Genomic DNA, 16,894 nt, shown 5'->3' with positions numbered 1-16,894 from the left:
ATGTCGCGTTGAATTTGATTAAAAGCCACGCTGCCCCCAAAGAATGAATTTATTTATTGGCGTTCCATCGCCGGACCGGATGCAACTGCCCCGACAACAACAGATGGTACTGCCCTACTGCCAAACCGTCGTTTTATTTATAATTTTTGTAGTAAATATATTCCGAGCAAAAAGGAAATTCATTTAAATTGTAATTATTGTTATTATTATGTTAGGGAAAAATATTTGTAGATACTCTTCCATCCCGCATAAATTACGTACAGCATTCACAAAGAAAAACTTTCTGAAAACAAATGAAATTGAAAGCAGACAACGCCTTTCCTACAGGGTGCTCGACGAGCGACAGAGTATTTTGGATTCGCGTTTATGGCCTGTAAGCAACGTAACAGACAGCAGTTGGAACGGTCGGATGTTTAACAGCGGAAGAATGCAGTCAAACAGTCTCATTTTGCGATTTGTACGTTAACGTAGCAATTGCAGGAAATTGTTTCTTAAGAGTCAGACATGCAGGAACGTACAGATATCTGAAACCCTTTAAAACTCGAACGGTATCTCACAATCGGTACAAAATCGCACAAGCTGTAATTAGGCACATAATGGCTTCGAATTAGCATATGTTGCTGTTGAAAAACTGGAGCTGGAACTGGAACTGCCGTGCAGGGCAGGACAGGCTCGGGCTCAGGCCCGAACCCTAATGTGACACACATTGTACGCTACAAAATTGAGTTAAGGATGACAGACGACGACTTTTGTTCCAGATAAAACTTTTCTCTGCTGCTAGGCTGGGGAGCGGTGGTCCAGATCTGCTTGAATCCAAGACTGGCAAATACTTTGTGCAAATTGATTTAGTGAAAATGTTGCTTTGAAGTCGGCTCCAGCGCCCGTCAGTCAATTTGTTGAAATGGAAAGTTTTTGCTAGACGAAAGCGGCCAGCGAGTGGGAGTGCCTGAAATCTCATTACAAGAGGCTATTAAGTAGCCGGGCAGCAAGCTTTAAAGTGTTAGCCGGGAAATTCAATTAGGCGAAGGCATCCGACATTCGGCATTCAGCATCCAGGACTGGTCTCTGCAGCTCCAGGGGCCATCAGAGCTCAGGCAGCAGGCAACCATGCGTGAGTTTGAAATATTGACAAAGTTTTCGCCTTGTACCTTGTACCATTGGGACAAGCGATTTGGGTTTAGTTCTCGCCCGGCATTCTATTATTACTCGTAGCCATATTTGTTGTGGATTTTATTTCGGGTTGGACAACGAACTCGAGTCCGTGCTGAGTGGGCCATCGACTAGATGCACAGTCACAGTTGAATTATTGATTAAAGTGTTCGCTGGCTGCTCTTCTCCTAGTCCTTGACATACCCGTACATTTATTATATTATTTTCACCTGCTTTCTGGCCCATCGCAACACTTATCCTGCGAAGACGAAGACCTTTTTGTTGTGGTTAAGTGCCTCCACCTTTGTTGCGGTCCAGCTGAATTTCTAATTAACCTTTTTTGGTTTCAGCTGTAGGTGGGGCGCTCATCGCTGCGGCAGAATCATTTATCAGGCCCAGCCGGCTGACGATTAAACAGACAGACACTCGCTTCAAGTAAATGATATTCACGAGGCGGGATAGCCAAACAGAACAGAACAGACCAAACGAACATCCAACAGGCAACAACGAAGTTCAAAAGATTCCGCATCGGAATAATTGCTGAACCAAAGATTTCAAATAAAAGGTTGGAGAATTTATTTGTGTCTATCAGACCTCATTCATACTCTCATGAAATAATCCCAGGCAGGTGAGATATACTAAAATCTTATTTTTTTGTAATTCAGAGAAGTTTTCAACTGTGGAATAAAGTAATTTCAAAACGCTGCATGATTGAGTTTTTCGAGGATATACTATAAATATATACATAGTAATGTAATTTGTATATAATTAATAATAACCAATAATAATTTATTATGAAACAACAACTAATTTTTTATTTGTATAATTTAAATTCGAAATAAATAGTACCTATTTTCGTAACAAGAGTTGAAAATAAAAATTATTTTTAAATTTGTATTATACAAATTTAAGGTATTTCTTGTTTCATTAAATTGTAGCTAAAACTGGGTGAGAACTATGTGCATATGAGCTCTGAGAATGGAAATATTTCGCGAACGCCCTTTAAAGACATGTGTATGATATGTGTATGGTACATATATATACATATGTGTTTTATAATATATTGTTTATACTATTTTAGGGTATACAAATAAATTGTGTCGACAAACAAATGCAAATTGAATCGAAAGGTTAGCCAAAAGTCGCTCCAGCTCCAGGTCCAGGAGAACTCTGCTGTTTGCGTTTTGCCTTTTTCGCTTGAATTGTTAGGGCCAGCATTGGGCAAATGGTAAACAGAATAATATGAGAGAATTTTCCCGCCACACAGCCTTTTTCGAAATCCTTTTCTGGCTAGAACTGCAACAATGTGAAAATGTGAAATTTAATTGCTTTTATCGGAAAGATGCGGGAAAATGTCTAGAGAAATTATGAGAAAACTTATAAATAACTATTCCCGCCGACCAATGCGAGCCGTCTGTTTATTTCTGTTGGCCAAATGACGACATTGGGCGTGATTTTCCAATTAAATGTTTGGCTTAAATAAATAATGTGTTTATTCTTAGCCGGAGGAACTTACTCGGACACTCGGAGGCACGAGTGCCGTTTCTGTTTGTTGATAAATGGAATTGCAGGACAATGCTCGACTCAATTTCCGTTTCCGCTCCACTGTGAGCATCCAACGGAAGCGGCCAGAAATGCCAGCAAGTCGTTGAATCCCCGCCCAGATCCTGTTTCAGCTACTGCCCTACAGCCAGCTCCAGCTTCCACGACCTAATTTTCGCCTGACTTCATTTGGGGTACGCGTCGGCCATTTTGGGTTGTTGGCCATTTCAGTGGACCGAATTGGTTGGATGGGGTGGGTCTTTGCAGGCCTTTGTGGAGTTTTTATGCTGATTTATGGGAAAATAATCCCCACGAATTTAGCGTCAAGTGCGTCTGGGTAAACTAGCTTGCTCTCGCGAATGTTTGCGCACTAGAATCCAATTTTCCTAGACAAACACGAGCCACCTATGTATGTACATGCACCTACATAATGGGGAATGAGAATGCACGACCAAGCTATCCGGCCCCCTTTTATGGGACAGAAGGACAAACAGCACATCACAGGCTATCCAGGATGCAGAGATTCTGTTGGCATTGCAGTTCAGGTCGCTGGACTGTTTGCCAGATATCTGCCTTATAATTGAATTGGATTCTTAGACTTCTAGGAGGCGACCATTCCGTCCCTACAATACAATTACATTAATTTAATTGGTGTGAAAGATTGGCACACATCTGCGGGGCCCTAATTAGATTTTCCAAAGACAATAGGCAAACCAGGACAGGGCCAGAGGCAAATTTAATTCACTTTATCGAAATGATTATGGTGTTCTTTCTGACCCGAAAAAAATATTTTTTCATTTAAAAAATAGTCCTCCTGTTGTCCGTCGCCGCGGGCCAAGGAGGTGGTAAAAATAAACCAACACGCCACGGCCCGAGAATTTCTCTGTTCTGTTTCTCGGTGGAGCTTGAGTGTGAGAAAAATAAGCAAAAGACCTAAAAATCGAGAGCGCGAACGAGAACTACGTGGCTGGAAAATTTCGACGCTGACGCAGCGCCACTATTTCGGGTCCACTTGTTCGGAGTGGGACAGAAATACCTTTGCAAATACTACCCAGAGCACAAATTTGTCGAGCCTTTTGCGTGCCGTCTGCTCGGGTCCCAGTGTTATCGAAACTGTATCCGCCCTAGAAAGATTTTTTACGCGAACGCCACTCTCAGTGTGTACTATTTGTACTAATTTATTTGTACTAGCGGTTCTGTGGAACATTCATTTAATAAAACATCTCTCTTCGAGGGGGTGCGCCTGAACTTTGGCAGACAAGTCAGAGCCCCTTGGCCGCGCGGCAGCCTTGTCGTGTCTTCTTCCTCTTGTAGTGACATTTGGAAGATTTTTTGGACGGCAACAGACAGTCGCTTGATGTCCCCCCAAAAGTGTTTTTCAATAACACGCAGCGCATAATTCAACTTAATTGTCTGGACATTAAAGCATCTCCGGCCTTGATTTTTTTGAATGAAAAATGCTTCTCTCGCTCTCTGATTCCCAGTGCTTCTCCTTTGATTTGTATTCAAATATTATAGTTACAAATAAGTTTTCATTTTGAGTCTGGAATCTAATCAGAGTCGATAGTTAGATTTGGATGGGTTCTAGAATAACGACTTGGGGTTTTAATTTTTGAAATTGATTTGAGCAATAAATGGCTCCCTTAAAAGAACTTGATTTTTGGCCATGTAATATAACGATCAGATCTTTGAATAGTTCCATATACATATCATAATTGACAAGAGTATACACAGTTCCGTAATAAAATTTAATATAAACTTCCCACGGATATGGTTCCCTTACCGAAACCAATTCTGAGCACCTCAACAAGATTTGCTCATTGGACAACGTTGCTTCTGGAGCGTGTCCACGTCGAAGCGACCCAATTCAGTGCCATTTTTAATTATGACCCAATGCACGCCAATCGCATGGAAGTTACGAGCAACAAATGCACTCGCAGACAAACACATCGTCCGAAAAAATGCAGATGAGCAACTCATTAAATACACACATATTTATTAATTAGAGGGCAACAACTAGAACAACCTTAACACACTCGCAATATGTGTGAAAATTATTAAGCATTTGCTGTTGTTGGTGCTTTGGATTTTTCGTTTTCAGTTTTTCTTTAGCTTTTTTTTCTGATGATATTCTAAAATTATATCGCACGACTCATGGGGGCATCAGGCGTGATCGGACCAAAAAGATGTATAGGTACAGGAACGCCCACGCTTCGGAATTCTCGTAGCCGACTCCGAATTCGGATATATTTTTGGAAAATTCTTGAACGATGCTCGTACTGCGGGAGTGGGCTCTCTCGTGCTTTAAAAGCCGCATACGCCCCGTGGCCAGGCATCAGTTTTAGCTTGCCCAGGCTTTAGAGAAGAACATAACCCAACGCCCCCCAAAAACACAACACAAAATGTCTCTTGAACGTGCTGTTCGTGCCAAGGTGAATACCAATTGTGGAAAAATAAAGAAAATGCAAAAGGAAAAAATGTATTTTTTTTACAAAGTGCAACAAAATTAAGAAAATCCTGTGTGGCTATTGCTAAAGTTTTTTTTGTTCTCGTTTGATCCTCGCTCGATCCCCATAGATTGCCGGCAAGCGCAATCCCGAGATGGACAAGGAGGCTCAGGAGTGGGTGGAGTCCATCATTGGTGAGAAGTTCCCCGCCGGCCAGGCCTACGAGGATGTGCTCAAGGACGGCCAGGTGCTGTGCAAGCTGATCAACATCCTGTCCCCCAATGCCGTGCCCAAGGTCAACTCCTCCGGCGGCCAGTTCAAGTTCATGGAGAACATCAACAACTTCCAGAAGGCTCTCAAGGAGTACGGTGTGCCCGACATCGATGTCTTCCAGACAGTCGATCTCTACGAGAAGAAGGACATTGCCAATGTCACCAACACCATCTTCGCCCTGGGCCGTGCTGTAAGTTTCACCCCCTGACCAGCAAACCCTACTCTCTGCTCCTGCTCTGTGGATACAATTGACCGCGACTTGATCTCATTGTAGACCTACAAGCACGCCGACTTCAAGGGTCCCTTCCTGGGCCCCAAGCCCGCCGATGAGTGCAAGCGCGACTTCACCGACGAGCAGCTGAAGGCCGGCCAGACCATTGTCGGTCTCCAGGCTGGCTCCAACAAGGGTGCCACCCAGGCCGGCCAGAACCTTGGCGCTGGCCGCAAAATTCTGCTCGGCAAGTAAGCGGTTACTTTGTGCGGACGGACGATGGATGATGGACGTACGATAGATGCCCCCATCTGTCTTTGGTTTTTCTACACGATATATCCATATGTATGCTAGTTTTATATAAACACACACCACACAAACACGATATATACATATATATATTTATATGAAACATCAACACAAAAATATTCCTCACCAACAACAAAAACAAAACAAAAATCACTCACACAAAACAACACAAAAGCAACGCAAAGGCTTATAGAACCTTTACAGCCTTTAAATTAAGTATACTCGTACGCCTAAGTTAATCTATATAAAATAAAGTAATGAAAAATCCCACACTTCCTTTTGCACTTGCTCTTCCAATTTGATTCCGATTCCAATTCCACCATTCAATAACCTTGAGCTCTCCGATCGTACTCTTGCTGTTGTTTTTGTCTTTGCTTTTGATTTTGCTTTTGTGTTGGTGTAGTCTTTACTTATTTTGCCCCAACCCCAATGAGCACCAAATGTTCGCAACAATCCGTTCTATAAATGACTCGTATATATGTAGGTATGTTCGGGTATATCATCATATCGTATCGTCGTTATAAACCAAACATAAACAGTCCAAAAAAATTCCACTGAAGCGTGTCGAGGTCAAACCGTCATGAAGATCCAATATATATGCACATATAATGAATATATATATTCGGGCAGGAATTTCCCCCAAAAAAACAGAGTCTCACCTGTCGGAGGCGCGAAATAAGTCTATCTATATAAGCATACCTATACCTACTACCTAATGTATATGTATGTGTGTGTTTCAAATAAATATATTTCAGGTGCAACAATTATGAGAGAGTGCCAAATCTGAGAAAGGCCAGACGGCTTTCAGCATATTCCACGTCCTCAGCTGCTGTATCTCATGATTTCTTCATTTATTTAAAAGAGAAATAAATCAAATACATTATACATATGGCATATGGTTGGCAGAGAGTATAAACACTTCGTAGGGACGTTGGAAACCCCCCAAGGATTAAGAAGTGAAATTCAATCATTTGTTACGATTATTCGACGGAATATTCCAGTATTTACGCCACGATTAGTTAGATTTATAATCCTGCCTATCGTTGACAATCAAGTGAGAGTATTTTGGACTTCGGGCTGCCCCGAATTCGTTATGTTCATAAATTAATTATTTGCCTAATTAGTTTTGGCTAATTGCAGCGCTCTCTAATACTTTCTGTATACTTTTATATCCTATATAGAAACATTCATAACTCCAATAAATCAAAAAAAAAAAACAAAACAACAAAATGGTGTAAAACTCAAGCAAAATGTTGGTTTTTTATTTTTTAAAGAGATTAGAAATTTTCATACATAGAAAAATGTGATACAACAGAAACAAATATTTTCTCTCACTTTTATTTGCGTTGTGTATATTTATACATATGAATGTATGGAGAGGGGATAAATAAAAACAAACGAATAAATATCAATCTTGACATTGAAAATTATGGGGAAATACATTTTTTATAATGGTTCATTAAGAGATTTTGTGTGCCAATTCAGGGTTATTATTTATGCATAAGCAAGCTTATGCAATAAGTAGGAAGTCTCTCTGGATCCTGTAGTATCTAGTATTTTTCAAAATTAACAACACACTCGTGGCTCTACACTTTTTCACACAAGTCGGCGGGACAATACAACCCAAAAAGCAATAATATTACTGCCTGACAAGATTTTCCTCCAATTGCGATTAAATTTCTAATTCCCGTTGACCATTCTCAGGAGTACAGTCCAGCCAGATCGAGAAAAACACTTGAATTTCAGGGCGCTGGGAATGAGTAAATTTTGGGCACATTGAGAACAAGAAAATCCCTTTAGTTGACGTCTGAGAGATCATCCATACGCTTTATGACGCCTAACTGCTTTTAATTATGCTCTGCTTCATTTCTAATCAGATTTTGTGTTAATTTTCTCTTTAAGCCTGCGAGTGGACTGTCGATACTTCTGGTATGTCGTCTTTAGCTCTTTACTTTCTTTATAGGAACAATAATGCACGTTTGGGTGTGTTGACTGAGGAATGACTGAAGTTCTTATAAAGAGAAAAGGACGCAGTGGTGTAAGGACTAAGAATAAGACAAGGAATAAGACAAAATAAGACGTCACACACCCCAATTGGGACACTGCAGTAAAATTCACTGCCGAACTCGATTATCTGGATCATTGGAGCCCCCCTACTTTGAACTTCGTATTAAAAATATGTATATGTACTAATGTTCCAGTTTAAAAACAGATAATCGCGAAAATTAAAGATGAAGTGCCGAAGAAGTGTATAAGGACTCCCTCCCAAACCCCTCAGAATAACTGTACTTTATTTTCTGGTTCTGAGTCACTCAGTTCTTCTATGCCAACTGGACGGGCTATCTTTAAATTGCTAGTATAACGTTTCCTTGAATGTATATTTTGCACCAGTAATGCCAACAACTCGTCACAAATACGGGTCAAGCCGACAAAAAAGTCGATTAAAGAGGATGAATATACTATTTAAAAAGAGACAGGAAAAGAGGACAACTTTTTTTATTTTTGAATAAAGTTTTATCTCAGTTAGGGAATTTTCAAATATATGTAATGTCAGTCTCGGTCTCTTCTTTCTTATCAAAGGTCTTTCCTATGTGGCTATGTGGCTGCAGTGGAGGTTGTGGTGATTGCTGCTCCTGCTGCTGCGCCTGCGCATGCAACTGCACCTGATATTCATTGAAATAAATAAGGTACCGCAGTATGGGTGATGGATGTGACAACTGCTGTGCCGACTCAGCCATATATTGTCAAACGGGTCAACCGCCTCCATCTGCGATTTATTGTAAGTCGGCAATGACGATAGCTGTTGGAACTGATGATGCGGTTTTGTCAATGTCAAGTTTCAAGTGCATGTACTTACTGCTGCTGCTGCCTCCATACTGGGCATTTGATTGGGCGAGTTGCTGTCGTGCACGGCCGTTGCCTGGTTATTGACGATGCTGTTGGGCTGCTGTTGGGCTGCTGTTGGGCTGCTGTTGGGCTGCTGTTGGGCTGCTGTTGTTGCTGTCATTCGCGGCCACAGCCAAAGTGGAGAAATCCTTCTAGCTTGCAGTCTCATTGAATATGCTGCTCAAATGATGCTACGGTGTCGTAGGTTCCAGCTGGTGTTGCACTAGCACTTGCTGCTGCGCCTGCCTCTTTGACTGGGGCGCAATATCGTTGATGGACTGCTGCAGTTTTTCTGTCAGCTGCTGCTCTTGCTGTCCGTCGGGCGGTAGCTGGTGATGGGTGTGTGTATGGCACTGACCTGCGCACCACTCCTCTGTGCGAACAGCTCCAGAACGTTCTGCTTATCGTACTGCTGATCCTGATCCTGGTTTTGATCTTCCTGCTCCTTCAGCTCCAGCGCTCGCCGCTTAAAGTCACGCTTGAGGATATCCAGCTGCCCTTCGGCAGTGCTTCGGAGCTTCGAAAATCTGTAGTTGTTGGGGCTTCAGCGCGGTGCTGTGCGGACCAGTCGGCTTGTTGTGAGACTGGTGGCTTGGCTTCGTAATCAGCCTCCCCAAAAATAACGAGCAACGAGTTTCAAGCGAATCCGATGAATTTTTCAAATAAGTTTCCACCATTTTTCGACCATTGTGCTATTTGAGGTTAGAAAAAAAACATGACGTGTGGAAATAATCTGACCGTTGTAACGCTTGGATCAGCCGAGAGAGCTAGTTCGCAGCGCCATCTAGTGGTCGGCACCGTAATGGCCGTGGCAGAGCATACACCCTCTATGGGCTAGGTTTGGGAGGTCACGAAAAGGGGCATAGGAAAGGGTGATAGATTTAACAGCCCAGATTGTCAACTTTTTCTGGCATTTCCCTTGTTCTATGAGAGGGCTCGAAGGTTCTAGCATGTTGAGAGGCTTGGCTTCGGTCTCTTCCCGTTTTGGCGCTCGACCCGAGCATTCGTTTTCTTTTATCAGAAAAAAAATATATTTTAATCTCAGTGCTTCAGAAACGAGAAAGTCTTGAGTTAATCCGGCGTTAGTTTTTCCAAGCTAGGTAAGATGTAGAAGGGGAGAAAGTAATTGGTCAAACTAGTTAGATGATTTCATCCGCATAGGACCGGCTATTGGCGCAGTTTATACGGCAGAAGAGGAACGCCGTGTCGCCGTATTTTCATTTCAAAACCGACCCGGTTCAGCTTCACGGATCCAAAGACGCCGAGGCGTCGAGGAGATCGAGTGGCCGAGGGACGCAAAAGGGGCCCGGAGGAGCAGCCGAAGCTGCAGTGGAAAATTTACAGGCCCAAGTACCCGGGCGCCAACGACGCTAGTGGGAGTTGAGTGGTTTTTGGAAGGAAAAAAAACTTAATCGTCAGGTTGGAGAGCGAGCCAAGGAAGTGCTACATAGCGCAGACTGAGCGCGACCAAGAACAGTCTGAGATTTCGAGTGGCGGCGCGAGTGGTCGTCGAAAACAGTCCGATTGCGGAAGGTCGGGAAGAGATCGGGAAGGCAGAAATTTGAAAAGAAATAATATGTGTGCTGTCGAGTGTTTTATGTTAATTTAAATAATTTGTATACCCGATACTCAAAATGAGTATTGGGGTATATTAGATTTGTGGTAAAAGTGGATGTGTGTAACGTCCAGAAGGAATCGTTTCCGACCCCATAAAGTATATATATTCTTGATCAGCATCAATAGCCGAGTCGATTGAGCCCTGTCTGTCTGTCCGTCTGGCCGTCCGTCCGTCCGTCCGTCCGTCCGTCCGTCCGTCCGTCCGTCCGTCCGTCCGTCCCCTTCAGCGCCTAGTGCTCAAAGACTATAAGATCTAGAGCAACGATGTTTTGGATCCAGACTTCTGTGATATGTCACTGCTACAAAAATATTTCAAAACTTCGCCCCGCCCACTTCCGCCCCCACAAAGAACGAAAATCTGTGGCATCCACATTTTTAAAGATATATAAAACCAAAAACGAAGAATCGTAGAAAATGACTATATGTTCTAGAGTGTAAAATCTCAACCAGATCGTATAATTATTATAGCCAGAATCAAGAAAACAATATCATTCTTTCTCGCTCTGTCTCTCTCTAACACACAGGTTTCATGGTCGGTTTGCCAATCGCAAAATATGAGTTCAAGGATCTCAGAACCTATAAAAGCCAGAGCAACCAAATTTGGTATCCACACTCCTGTGATATCGGACCTTGACCGTTTCGTGTCCAAATTTCGCCACACCCCCTTCCGCCCCCGCAAAGGATGAAAATCTGGGGATATTCACAAATCTCAGAGACTATTAAGGCTAGAGTAACCAAATTTGGTATCCGCACTCCTGTTAGATCTCACTTTAAAACGTATATCTCAAAATTTCGCCCCACCTCCTTCCGCCCCCACAAAGGACGAAAATCTGTTGCATCGACAATATTGCACATTCGAGAAAACTAAAAACGCAGAATCATAGATAATGATCATATCTATCAGATTGCTGAATCTGGATCAGATCAGATCATTTTTATAGCCAAAAGGAACAAATCAATTTGCACTGGCTACGCAGCGCCCGACGTCACGCTCAGACTGATTTTCTGTCTCTCTCGCACGCACTCTTTGTCGTGTCGTTCAATATTAGCGGCGTCTGCCGCAGGAGAGCCATACTGACTAAGTATCGGGTATAACTGTAGAGTTGCGGTGTCCGCAGCAACTCACAACGTTCCCCCTCGTTTTTTGTTAGTTTTTTTTGAGAAAGACATCGTCAGTCGGCAAGGGGCGACGCGAACGAGAAAAAGAAAAGGGACGAGAAAGTTTTCTTTTCGAATGTAATGAATCTCTCAAAGTAAGTGTGGAGAGAGGAAAGTGGGGAATTTGTGAGTGAGTTTTTTTGTGCTTTATGCCACTCCCTATCGGAGTTCTCGTTCCAGGTCCGATTCTCCTCCGGAAAGCGCTTTCGTCGGTGGACATGCGGATCTGCGGGTGAGTGTGAAAGAGAAATGTAAAAGACTCAACTCAAACGATTTGACTCGAGTCCCACTGAAAAAGTAAAGAGGAGAGGGACAAATACTTTATATGCTTCCCCCCTTACTGTTTCTATTTCTCCCCCCCTTTCGGTTTGGCCGTTGTTAATCTTTTTATATGTGAATTAATTATTCATTTTATTTATCACTATTATTAAGTCATTTTGAAATTCCATCTATTTTATCTGTTTTATGCGTACCTATTTTTGGGTTAGGTTTAGTTTTAGTTTATAAATTTGTTTATGTAGGATTCAATAAATTTTATAATGTTCTAGAATATAGTTTTTGTTTGCCTTTGGCTAGCCAGATGCCCCTGAGAGCCCCATGAGAACGCAGAGGGGTCATTCCATGAAAATTGCGACCTAGGGATGGCCAAGGAAGGGAGGGTCAATCCGCTTCAACGAGATCTGAGGCGAGGAAAAGCGTTCGGGGACAGGTCGAAGAAAGAGCCAGTTATGTGTTCAGTTGAATTTTAGGTCCAAATTAACTCTCGTCGTAGCACGCACAGATTATAACCTTGTAATAATGAGAATGGGCATTAAGTGAGAGGAGGGCAAGATCACCACCCCAACTAGCCGACGAGCCTCCCAGCCGGGAATATCTGCGTGCCCCCTTCTCTCACTCCCCGACACCTGCCAAATTCGTTACACCGTGTTCAGGGCCCCAATAAAAAACAGGAATATGATCCTCTGGTCAGCCAGAATTGCTATATGTATTTTATATATTACTTTACAGGTCTCGCATGTCGGTGTTCTCGGACAAGACAGTATTGACGAATGTGTGTCCTCAGTTCTCAACGCCATTCGTCAGCTGGGATATGCCCGCCGATTAATGGGCCCAATCTCCGACGGAAGCCCCGCCAGGGAGTGCTCTGTTCTGTGGGATTACGTTTACCTGAGCAAACATTTGTCGGAGGAGTTCGGAATAATGGACACTGCGCTAGAGCAAGCATACATTTAATTCAAAGCAAATAATTGGCGAGACACCACATATCCGCTGGTCGCGGTTGATGGTGGTCTCTCGGCAATTTGGTTTTATTTTTTTTGGTTTTTCGCATGTTTTATAATTGTATAATGCTGTTTTTGGAATGTGGATTGGGAGAACGGCAAACGACAAGCCACTCAACTTATGGGGGTTGTATCCTTTATAGGTTTTGATAATACTCGTATCTAGTCAAGTATAGCGTGTCACTTGGTAAATTGGAGATCTGAAAAGGGTAAAACGGGCTGCAATATAAGGCCAAAAGAATGATCCTTATGAATATCTGTAGCAAGGAGTTTCTATCTTTATTGTGCAGCGCAATTTGGTCGAATATTCCTAGATGGAGATCGATTCATACTCTTGTATGCGACGATTGAGGTTCTTCAGGGTCTCCCTTAGCTTGAAGACGCTGGTTCGCTTCACCAGCAGTCCCTTCACTGTGTTATCGTATTCGTACATCAGGGAGGGCATCGACAGGATGCCGCCCTGGTACGACAGTTCCTTCTGCTGTTTGCGGAGCCTTGTGCGGTCCATCTTCGCACGATAAAGAACCTCTCTCTTCGCGTGCTGCGTGTCCAAAAGATTTTCAAGGGAGGCCTTACAGAGCTGAAGCTTATGGGCAAGAGCCAGCGCCTTCTCTCGGTTGTGCTGAATCACATGCAGGTCCACATGGTACTTGCCACGGAGCTTCTTCAGTTCAATATTTCGTTCTGGAGATAGTATTAGATAGATTAGAAATGGCATGAGTTGGAGCTAAAAATCTATGGTATACCCTCGATCTTCTTATCCAAAGTAACAACCTGATTCTGAATGGATATGAAGTCGTTTATGTACAGATCATCGCCCACACGTTCAAACTGATTGATTTTCTGGGGAAAGAAGAAAGCAAAAGGTGATCCTGGGCCCACATCTGGTCGCAAGCACTTACTTCGGTTAAACGACCCAAAGTGTGCTTCATGGTAATGAGGACGAGACGAGTGTCGCTTATCTCGTTTCGCTTGACATTCATTAGCCTCAGCTCACGATCCGTCAGCCGCTTGAGGTACTCCATATCCTGGAGGGAGAGATAATGTCGTACCGTCTGATTCAAATGCGCTTCAGAGCGCGAGGCGTTGGTTTGAGTGTAGTGCAGATCCAGGAGCACTTTGTTCATAAGACTGCTGTTCTTGCGCTTGGCCGTAATGAATCGATTCCTCATAAAATCGACCTGGTTTAGGGACGCGGTGTACCGCGTACCGTAGGATCTTGCGTCTTCCGGGTCTAGCTGGGAGAATACTCGCATGTTCTTGTTTCGCTTGTAGTACTCGACGAGGCGACCCTGCAGGAAGATGTTGTCTAATTTCTCAAAGTAGAAGTTTTTCGTGACGGTAATGAGCTCTTCCATTAGCTTGCTCTTGTCGCATCGGGATCTGAGTAGATTGTCCAGATTAATGGTCTCCGATTTGTTGACCAGCGCGTTGATGAGATCTTTGAGAAAGTCTTGGGTAATAATCATTAGCTCGGTTCGGTGCGTACGGGCCTCGGCATCGCTATCTCGTTCTTTCTCTCCCAGACTCTGGGTAAGATAGGATTGCCGGAACTGGTCAAAATCGTGTAGAGACTGGTCACCCTGAAGTTTTGGGACTGGCAGGTCATCGTCAGACATCTCGGGGCATTCCACTGGTTCTTCTTCCGCTTCTATGGCCTCCTCTTCTTCTACCCTTTGGGTCTCTTCCGACGAGGTGGAGGCTGTGCTGCTCAGAACCTCGCCGGTTAGTGGATCAACAAAAATGCCAACATCTGATACTGCCGCCTGGATGATGGACTCCTGTTTGATGAGAGATTTAACATGTACCAAGGATTCCTCGGAGTAGTCCGACAAACTGGGCAAATCAAAGTCGTTGAGAAAGTCCTCCTTCAGTCGAACGGTATCTGTGCCCTTATCAATTCTCCTCGGAATGCTCATGGACGACATTTCCACGTCAATGTCGGAGTAATCATCGTCCTCCACATCTCGGAGCACCGCATCCTCGTAATCCTCCTCCAGCAGATGCGTGTGACGAGCCTGCAATTTCTCCTCTCGTTTCCGCATCTCGCGGAACTCCGCGTGATCATCTTCTTCATCGGCGATTCGTTCCTCTTCTAGGTCCCCTGCATCAAACGATCGCCTTGAGGTGTCGTCACTAATTATGAAACGCTTTTCTCCCATTTCTTTTATCCGAAGTTTTCGCTCTGCTTTTTTTTTCTTTTTTAAATCCTCGCCCGAAACATACATTGGCTCCTTAACATCTTCCGGTTCCTTAACACTTTCATCGTCCTTTAATGTGGCTAGTTCTGCCAAATCGCCCTGCTCCTGTAACTCTTCTTTATTTTCTGGTATTTCCGGAGGGAGAATGGAGTTCACCTTCTCTGTTTTCTCGGGCTCTTCTTGGCCCTGTGCTTCGGACTCTGGCGCCAGATTTGGATCCTCAGAGCCATTTTGAACATCTTGGAGACCTGGGACATTTTGGGACTGGTCGTCTGCGATCTCTGTGATATCGATGGGCTCAGTGTCTGCAGTGGGGTCGGCTTCTGTATCCATGTTAATGTGTTTGACTTGTTGTGGAGTATGTTTTTAGTGTTAGCTATAAGTTGTTGTTTACCTAAAACTACTCGTAGCACATATGATGTGAGTTAAATGTATGACAGTGACAACTAAAACATGGGTAAACCTTAAACATCTTACGGAAAACCCAGCAATACAGATTTTCTAAGAGATATACGGAATTTAATGTTGTAGTCCATACTGTTTTCCAATCATTAATAAGTTGGATTTGCTTTTTTTTTGTCTCAGCTATTTCTCAAGATAACGGTAATATACTAAAAACAATTTCATAGTGGGTACTTAGGTAGATATGTATGCAATCTTATGATTTATGTAACCTATACAATAAATTGTATACGCACGCACCGGAATTTGTATCGGAACCCACAGAGTCTCCATACACAATGTTTTGGTACTCTAACTCTTATAAACTCTGAGATCTAGGCGCTCATCGGGGCGGACAGCTGGATGGACAGAGAGAAATGGCTATATCGCCTCGGCTATTGATGAAGATCAGGAATACACATACCTTATGGGGTCGCAACGCTTCCTTATGGCAGTTTCACTCGTCCACCACAAAACTAAACGAGGGGGAACGTTGTGAGTTGCTGCGGAGACCGCAACTCTACAGTTATACCCGATACTAAGTCAGTATGGCTCTCCTCCGGCAGACGCCGCTAATATTGAACGACACGACAAGGAGTGCGTGCGAGAGAGACAGAAAATCAGTCTGAGCGTGACGTCGGGGGCTGCGTAGCCAGTGCAAATTGATTTGTTCCTTTTGGCTATAAAAATGATCTGATCTGATCCAGATTCAGCAATCTGATATATATGATCATTATCTATGATTCTGCGTTTTTAGTTTTCTCGTATCCTCAATATTGTGGATGCAACAGATTTTCGTCCTTTGTGGGGGCGGAAGGGGGTGGGGCGAAATTTTGAGATACACGTTTTATAGTTAGATCTAACAGGAGTGCGGATACCAAATTTGGTTACTCTAGCCTTAATAGTCTCTGAGATTTGTGAATATCCCCAGATTTTCATCCTTTGCGGGGGCGGAAGGGGGTGTGGCGAAATTTTGAAACAAACTCGTCTCGGTCCGATATATTAGGAGTGTGGATACCAAATTTGGTTGCTCTAGCTTTTATAGTCTCTGAGATCTAGGCGCTAATGTTTTACTCTAAGCAAAGCCGGCTATGCTACGTGTGTGTTAGAGAGAGACAGGGCGAGAAAAAATGAAATTGTTTTCTTGATTCTGGCTATAATAATAATACGATCCAATTCAGATTCCGCAGTCTTAAAGATATGGTCATTCTCTACAATTCTACGTTTTTGGTTTTCTCATATCTTTAAAATTGTGGATGCCACAGATTTTCGTCCTTTGTGGGGGCGGAAGGGGGCGGGGCGAAGTTTTGAAATATTTTTGTAGCAGTGACATATCACAGAAGTCTGGATCCAAAACATCGTTGCTCTAGCTCTTATAGT

At 43.3% G+C, this 16,894-nt stretch overlaps 2 protein-coding genes across 2 annotated transcripts; one reads left to right on the top strand and one right to left on the bottom strand.

Moving 5' to 3' along the window:
- The first annotated feature begins 5,012 nt into the window (after positions 1-5,012).
- On the top strand, positions 5,013-6,203 carry LOC108160726 (muscle-specific protein 20). Its single transcript, XM_017294906.2, has 3 exons — positions 5,013-5,123; positions 5,269-5,601; positions 5,686-6,203. The coding sequence occupies exons 1-3, from the start codon at positions 5,094-5,096 to the stop codon at positions 5,875-5,877; spliced, it is 555 nt and encodes a 184-aa protein (XP_017150395.1). The 5' UTR covers positions 5,013-5,093; the 3' UTR covers positions 5,878-6,203.
- Positions 6,204-13,130: 6,927 nt separating this feature from the next.
- On the bottom strand, positions 13,131-15,511 carry LOC108160725. The gene is made up of 3 exons (XM_017294905.2): positions 13,775-15,511; positions 13,619-13,715; positions 13,131-13,556 (listed from the first exon to the last, which is right to left on the bottom strand). Exons 1-3 carry the CDS (start codon positions 15,404-15,406, stop codon positions 13,183-13,185), a joined length of 2,103 nt encoding a protein of 700 aa, XP_017150394.1. The 5' UTR covers positions 15,407-15,511; the 3' UTR covers positions 13,131-13,182.
- Positions 15,512-16,894: the final 1,383 nt, after the last annotated feature.

The sequence above is a fragment of the Drosophila miranda genome, chromosome 3 (genome assembly GCF_003369915.1).
Source record: "Drosophila miranda strain MSH22 chromosome 3, D.miranda_PacBio2.1, whole genome shotgun sequence".
In the NCBI taxonomy this organism is placed as follows: Eukaryota; Metazoa; Arthropoda; class Insecta; order Diptera; family Drosophilidae; genus Drosophila; species Drosophila miranda.
The sequence above is the reverse complement of the archived record's forward strand: the minus strand, read 5'-3'. Positions and strand labels throughout refer to the sequence as shown.

What these genes read in the sequence shown, in the direction of transcription:
- LOC108160726 (XM_017294906.2), top strand. Translation starts at nt 5,094, where the DNA reads ATGTCTCTTGAACGTGCTGTTCGTGCCAAG. An exon ending in AACGTGCTGTTCGTGCCAAG is followed by an intron (nt 5,124 to 5,268) that starts GTGAATACCAAT and finishes CGATCCCCATAG; the next exon opens with ATTGCCGGCAAGCGCAATCC. An exon ending in TCTTCGCCCTGGGCCGTGCT is followed by an intron (nt 5,602 to 5,685) that starts GTAAGTTTCACC and finishes ATCTCATTGTAG; the next exon opens with ACCTACAAGCACGCCGACTT.
- LOC108160725 (XM_017294905.2), bottom strand. Translation starts at nt 15,406, where the DNA reads ATGGATACAGAAGCCGACCCCACTGCAGACACTGAGCCCATCGATATC. An exon ending in CTTTGGGTCGTTTAACCGAA is followed by an intron (nt 13,716 to 13,774) that starts GTAAGTGCTTGC and finishes TTCTTTCCCCAG; the next exon opens with AAAATCAATCAGTTTGAACG. An exon ending in TTTGGATAAGAAGATCGAGG is followed by an intron (nt 13,557 to 13,618) that starts GTATACCATAGA and finishes TACTATCTCCAG; the next exon opens with AACGAAATATTGAACTGAAG.